Source organism: Leptonychotes weddellii, chromosome 3 (genome assembly GCF_054177405.1).
Source record: "Leptonychotes weddellii isolate Sample4059 chromosome 3, ASM5417740v2, whole genome shotgun sequence".
Taxonomy (NCBI): Eukaryota; Metazoa; Chordata; class Mammalia; order Carnivora; family Phocidae; genus Leptonychotes; species Leptonychotes weddellii.
Genome location: NC_138371.1, coordinates 30,447,493 through 30,454,848, shown reverse-complemented (window position 1 = coordinate 30,454,848; position 7,356 = coordinate 30,447,493). Strand labels below are relative to the sequence as shown.

Below are 7,356 nucleotides of genomic sequence, written 5' to 3'. Positions count from 1 at the left end.
CCAATTTCTCCTCGGGCGCGGGCCCCTCCTCCTTTCTACAACCGGGAGAGAGGGTGAGAGGGATTGTGGCCTCACGTGGTCTGTTTGGGTCTGGGAAGAAAAAAGCGATCTGAGAGGCGCACCCCTTCTCGCTCGGTACCGAAACCCACATTTAGGATCCAGGTATCCAAAAGCCCCCTGCCAAACCCAGCATTTTCAGCCCAGACAGGGCTAACGTGACTCCGGGTCACGTCTCTCCGCTGAGGCGCTGCGCTATTCTCCCAGCAAAAGCCTCTCTCCTTGCGCCCTCCTGTTCGAGATGTGTATTTTAGCGTACCCAGAAGAGGAACAAACCTTTAAAGCAAATTCCCTTTCTGGTGCGTTTACCACCCACCCCCCCAACCCTCGAGCGAATTCACCGTAAAAGTTTTTCTTAACTTTTCCGTCCCGGCCCCCTGCCCCTCCCCTCAGGAATCCGCCCAGAGCGCTGCAGACTCCGCCTCTCCAGTTCCCTCGCCCGGCCTTTCCGACTTCCACCCAATCCGGAGGCCGCCACACAGAAAACAAAGGCTACCATTGGGCCGCCCTGGAGCTCGAGGGCCCGCCCCCGGAGTGGTTTGTGAATGGGGGGAGGGGAGGGGGCGGGGCGGCCCGGAACCTTGCGAGCCCGACGCTTCTTCTGGCGAGTTGCACTACTCCGAAGCGTTACTCTGCGCTCGCTCCCTCCCGGCGGGCGGCGGCGGCGGCGGCGGGCGCCGGGACTCACGGGCCAGGGCTTCGCAAGGCTGGAGAGGCCAGGCCCAGGCCGCGGCCACCGGGCCCTCGCAGCTTCGGACGCAGTGTAACTGGATTTCCAAAAAGAACTCGCTGAGCTCTTGGCTCCAAGGCCCCGATCGGACTCAGCGAGAATCACCCGTTTGGCAGAAACTTGGGGGCCGAACTTTTGGGGCTGAAGAAGGAGCGGGGGAGTAGAAAAGGAGGCGAAGGAGGAGGAGGAGGCGGCGGCGAGAGAGCCTCGAGGCGAGGAGGCGGAGCAGCACGGCCGAGGCGGCGGCCTCGGCTAGCAGGCGGCGGCGCCGGGCTCTCGCCTGCCGGGGGCCGGACTTGGTGTAGGGGGCGCGTGCGTTACTGTGCGCTGTGGGTCGACAGACTTTGGGCAAACTTTGAAGGGTAACCGGAGACGCTTGTTGCTCCTCGCCGCAGAAAAAGCCGCACCGTTACGTCGCAGCGGGAGAAGAAGGCGGCCCCTCTCAGCGCCCCCGACCCAAGCAGACGAGTTAGGGCTCCCCGCGGCTGCTAGAGGGCTGGGCGGAGACGGCAGCGGCGCGGGTACCCCAGCTGCAGCGCCCTCAGCTCCGCGCCGCCCACGGCCCGGCCCCGGCGCCGGGAGGACTCTCATGCGCCCGGCGCGACCGCGCCTCCTCGGATCCAATTCTCTCCCGGCTGCCTCGTCGCGCTCCTCGGGCTGAGAGCGCCGCTGCACTGGTGGCCGGCGATGCGGGGCCCCGGCGCGGCCGCGTCGCACTCGCCCCTGGGCCTGTGCACCCTGGTGCTTGTGCTGCTGGGCGCGCTGCCTGCCGGCGCCGGGGCGCAGCCTTACCACGGCGAGAAGGGGATCTCGGTGCCGGACCACGGCTTCTGCCAGCCCATCTCCATCCCGCTGTGCACGGACATTGCCTACAACCAGACCATCCTGCCCAACCTGCTAGGCCACACGAATCAAGAGGACGCGGGCCTCGAGGTACACCAGTTCTACCCCCTGGTGAAGGTGCAATGTTCTCCCGAACTGCGCTTCTTCCTGTGCTCTATGTACGCACCCGTGTGCACCGTGCTGGATCAGGCCATCCCGCCGTGCCGCTCTCTGTGCGAGCGTGCCCGCCAGGGCTGTGAAGCGCTCATGAACAAGTTCGGCTTCCAGTGGCCCGAGCGGTTGCGCTGTGAGAACTTCCCGGTGCACGGCGCGGGCGAGATCTGCGTGGGCCAGAACACGTCCGACGGCTCCGGGGGCCCGGGCGGCGGCCCCACAGCCTACCCCACAGCGCCCTATATGCCGGACCTGCCGTACACCGCGCTGCCCCCGGGGGCCGCTGACGGCAGGGGCCGCTCTGCCTTCCCCTTCTCGTGCCCCCGCCAGCTCAAGGTGCCCCCCTACCTGGGCTACCGCTTCCTGGGCGAGCGCGATTGCGGAGCCCCGTGCGAGCCAGGCCGTGCCAACGGCCTAATGTACTTTAAGGAGGAGGAGAGGCGATTTGCCCGTCTCTGGGTGGGCGTGTGGTCGGTGCTGTGCTGCGCCTCGACGCTCTTCACCGTGCTCACCTATTTAGTGGACATGCGGCGCTTCAGCTATCCCGAGCGGCCCATCATCTTTCTGTCCGGCTGCTACTTCATGGTGGCCGTGGCGCACGTGGCCGGCTTCCTGCTGGAGGACCGCGCCGTGTGCGTGGAGCGCTTCTCAGACGATGGCTACCGCACGGTGGCGCAGGGCACCAAGAAGGAGGGTTGCACTATCCTCTTCATGGTGCTGTATTTCTTCGGCATGGCCAGTTCCATCTGGTGGGTCATCCTGTCGCTCACTTGGTTCCTGGCAGCCGGCATGAAGTGGGGCCATGAGGCCATCGAAGCCAACTCGCAGTACTTCCACCTGGCCGCGTGGGCCGTGCCCGCTGTCAAGACCATCACCATCTTGGCCATGGGCCAGGTGGATGGGGACTTGCTCAGTGGGGTGTGCTACGTGGGCCTGTCCAGCGTGGATGCGCTGCGGGGCTTCGTGCTGGCGCCCCTGTTCGTCTACCTCTTCATTGGCACGTCCTTCCTGCTGGCCGGCTTCGTGTCGCTCTTCCGCATCCGCACCATCATGAAGCACGACGGAACCAAGACGGAAAAACTGGAGAAGCTCATGGTGCGCATCGGCGTCTTCAGCGTGCTCTACACGGTGCCGGCGACCATCGTCCTGGCCTGCTACTTCTATGAGCAGGCCTTCCGCGAACACTGGGAGCGCACCTGGCTCCTGCAGACGTGCAAGAGCTACGCGGTGCCCTGCCCGCCTGGCCATTTCCCGCCCATGAGCCCCGACTTCACTGTCTTCATGATCAAGTACCTGATGACCATGATCGTGGGCATCACCACCGGCTTCTGGATCTGGTCTGGCAAGACTCTGCAGTCGTGGCGCCGCTTCTACCACAGACTCAGCCACAGCAGCAAGGGGGAAACTGCGGTATGAGCCCCGGCCCCTCCCCCACCCTCCCTTCCCCCATCCCCTAGCAGGGGGAGAGGCGTGGGAAGGAGAGAACTGCTGGGGGGGGGGGGGTCCTGTAACCTCCACCCCCTCCAATGAGAAGTGACCTGGAAGAGAGATGATATTTGTAGATTTGGGGCGAGGGGTGGGTTTGGAAAAGGAGGCCTGGGTGAAAAGACGATTTGGATGAAAAGACTTCGGCAAAGACCTGCGGGAAGATAATGATGATGATGATGATGATAACGATGATGTTAATCGTGTACGGTACAGGCCGACCTGGGCCTAATCGAGATTGAGCCCAGCAGAGATGGCTCTGAGTTCTTCCCGGCTCCAGGGCGGAACTGGGACTGTGAGCGATTCCCCTGCTGCAAGACAAGTGGCCTGTCCTCACTCCTGTGAGGCCCGGGTGAAAGGTACAGCTCTGTCTGCGGCGGAGGCTTTGTTGGGAAAAGGGAGGACTCCCTGCGGTGTCCTTGTCAAGCGGTGGTCAAACCATAATCTCTTTTCACTGGGGCCAAACTGGAGCCCAGATGGGTTAATTTCCAGGGTCAGACATTACAGTCTCTCCTCGCTTGGTCCCTCCCGCCTGTTTTTCCTCTCCTGGTCCTTTCAAGTCTTGTAAAATAAGCATTTGGAAGTCTTGGGAGGCCCGCCTCCTAGAATGTGAGGATGCGAAAGAAATGAAGATAACATTTCGAGATGAGGCAAAGGAGATGAGTAGTAGGTATTTCTGCTACTTTTTTATTTTCTGGGGAAGGCAGAAGGAAGAAGGTGTTTTATTTGGTTTAATACTCTGAAAAGAAGTGATGACTTGTTGCTTTTCAAAACAGGAGTGCATTGCATTTTTCCCCTTGTCTTTGTTGTAAGAGACAAAAGAGGAAACAAAAGTGTCTCCCCTGTGGAAAGGCATAACTGTGAAGACAGCAACTTTTATAGGCAAAGTAGCACAAATCAGAGGTTTCCCTTTGGATGTTAATTTGGCTGAGATAAACATTCCTTTTTAAGGAAAAGTGAACGGCAGTGTGCTTCCATACCCCCAGTCAGTCAGAGGTTCTGACTTGGCTAAAGGAAATGCAAGGGGTTTTGTTGTATTTGTTTTAAATAAATTTAATTCAGAACACACGATCCTATCTACAGGCTCTGTTCAAATGTTCAGGGAAATCTCTCCCTTTATTATTTTTTTCTTCCTATAAACCTGCATTTAGGTTTTCTATTTTCTTCCCATTTGAATCCTTCAAGGTTAAAGGTAAAGCGTAATGCCCTCAGCCTCCATAATAAAGAAGTTAAATTTTTTAAAAAGTAAAGAACCATTTTGTCCTGTTTTCTTAGTTCCATAAATCCGTTTATAAGACAGCATGTGTATGCTGACCCTGTCTTTGTGTGGCTGCGTGGGGAGGTGACCTGCAGAAATGACAGTGAATGAAGCGGACAGTTTAAACCATGGGTCCCTTTTTTTAAGGAAAGTCATTAAAAGAAGGTAAGCTTCAAAGTAATTCTGGAGTTCTTTGAAATGTGCTGCATGACTTAAATTTATTAATCTTAAATCATGTACTTTTTTTCTATAATAGAACTGATTCTTTTGCATAATGCTCTAAAGCTGAGCAGAGAATCATGGGAGCTAACCTTTACTCCACCTTTGACACCACCCTCCAATCTTGCAACACTATCCTGTTTCTCAAAACAATTTTTAAATGCTGTTTTAAATAGTTTTTAAATCATAGAGGGTACTGTCAGGAGTACAAGTTACTTTATATATGTAATGTTCATTTGAGTGGAGCTGCTTTTTATATTAAAGTTAACATCGACCTTGTGTTTCTTAAACCTCCAAAATGGTCTCATTTGTCAGATTTAAAACTCCCACCACACAGTTTCTGGCATCTTTTGTGTTGTATCTCTTGCATGTGAAATTTGTAAAATAGAGACAAGTGCAGTATGTATATTTTGTAAATCTCCCATTTTTGTAAGAAAATATATATTGTATTTATACATTTTTACTTTTGGGTTTTTGTTTTGTTTTGCCTTTAAAAGTCTACAAGGAAGCCCCACTTTATCACATGTACAGATCACAAAATAAATTTTTTTAATACAAAGCGAACGTTTATTTAGTTGACAATTCCTATAGATCTTTAAGCCAAAGAACAGAACTTTGTGTTATGAAAAGAAGGTGTGGAGGAACACCATTGGATCTGTCCCTCATGTAGATGTTCTATATTACTGAAGTCTTCTCCTTGCCTTTTAAAATACAGTGTAATGAATGCCTTATCCGTCCTTTAGTTGTTTTTTTTTTCTGTTATTGGTGCTTCCTGCCTACCACCCCACTACCTTTCCCACACACGCCTAAGCCTTTTCACATCCTGCTTTGGATAACTTATGGAAGGGGATAGAATAGGCATCTCTTTAAGAGAGGCGCTCTCTGATCCATGTTTTTACCACCCTTCCAAGATGCAGACCATATTTGAAAGAGGACCAGAAGATATTTTTGGTCTGCTTTTCTGGTGGTGTTTTCCTTGGGAAGAATTAAGTGAGTTTGTTTTGTTTGTCTGTGTTTCTTTTCTTAATTGATGTTTTTGTATTCTAATGCACCTCACCTAATTTGTTCATTCTTAAATCCTTTGGGTTCACATGGCTGGGAAGTCAGTAGAGGGTTCCAGTTAACAGCAAGGGCCTTTCGAATGGAGCCTTCTCGGCTGTAGGCTTCACTCTACCTTCTAGGTCAACTGAACCAGAGGTCAAGTGATTTCCTGAGGTGGCAGTGACTCAGCAGCTCCGGCAGGAATAGACTCCAGCCTGACCCCAGGATGGCCTCAAGCCACTGAAGCTATTCTTTCTCTCTTTTCGGAGAGGCTAACTTTGGAATCAGATTAGACTGAGAAGCCTTCCTACCCAGGCACTTTGATATTAAACAGTCCCTCGGGGAAATGATAAAGGCATTCTAAATACTTCCAACTCCAAGCCTCACTCGCTTCCCCCCTCCCCCACTCGTTTCTCTTCTTTAATTCAGGTGCCTGTTTCCTGGCTTTTCCTAACCATTGCTTCATTCTTGGGCAGCCATCAAGACCCAGCAGCCGACTGGACACTGCTGTTTCTCCTTCCTGGCTTCGGCTCGCAGCTTCTGTACTTCTAAAGCTCCACAGAAACAGTTGTGTTTTCGTTTTAATTAACAGGTGTGCTCACAGGGCTGGTGTGTGTTGCAAACACGCAGAAGGAACGCCGGTGAGAGTTCTCACCAGGAGGAGGAGGCCTCGCCACTGCACTCTGCAGAGCATCTTTTAAGATCCTCCTGGGTTCATGATCCCAGGGTCCTGGGATCGAGTCCCACATTGGGCTCCCTGCTCCTTGGGAGCCTGCTTCTCTCTCTCTCTCTGTCTCTCATGAATAAATAAATAAAATCTTTAAAAAAAAAAAAAAAAAAGATCCTCCTGGGTTTGGAACAGTGGGTGTGAGGTCATCTTGACCTGTGAAGATTTGGGCATCAGGGAAGGAAAAAAATAGCGACTTAAAGTCTCTTTAGGTTTATCCAGTTTTTGCTCATAAAATGACACCTTTTAGGTGAAAGCATGCCTCTTTTTAACACCACACTAATACCGCCTGTTAAGAATGTTTGCTTTTAGAGTAGGTGGAAGGCTCCCAATGGAGTTTTTTGCTCACAAATTAACTGCTAAAGGCACTTAGACCCTTGTGTGGGGAGAGCTGTGTGACGGCTCCTATAAATGTGTCCCCTTCCTCTCGTCGTCAGAGCTGCCTCATCCTTCAGGGCGCTCAAAGATTGAAGAGCGTTGGTCTTTAGTGAGGGAACAAAGCCTGGGTATGAATAAATTACTACCTGCTTTTTTGTAAGCAAAGATAAAAGTGTTCGGTTTAATTCCTTCCACGTTGGGGTGCGTCCTTACACGGTTGATTCTTACCTAAGAATTTGAGAAGCTCACAGATTTTTAAAGAGGCACATCTTTGCAGAAAATATGAGGGAGACTGTTTGTGAAAGGGCATGTGTAGATTTTAAGGAAAACATTGGCAGCAGTTTGGTGTTAAGCCCTAGATAAAGAGCAGAAACACTTGTGAACATTTTCTGTACTTGATAAAACAAAATTATTTACACAATAACCCGACGCAACACCTAAGAGAGATCATGGCAATAAATAAAC

At 52.5% G+C, this 7,356-nt stretch overlaps 1 protein-coding gene across 1 annotated transcript in view; it reads left to right on the top strand.

Annotated features, from left to right (window-relative positions):
* Positions 1 to 5,305, top strand: part of FZD7 (frizzled class receptor 7) — a 5,876-nt gene extending 571 nt beyond the window's left edge. The window contains exon 2 of the mRNA XM_006734569.3: positions 451 to 5,305. Within this exon, the coding sequence (XP_006734632.1) occupies positions 1,475 to 3,199 (1,725 nt within the window). The 5' untranslated portion in view covers positions 451 to 1,474 and the 3' untranslated portion in view covers positions 3,200 to 5,305. The remainder of the gene's footprint in view (positions 1 to 450) is intronic.
* Positions 5,306 to 7,356: the final 2,051 nt, after the last annotated feature.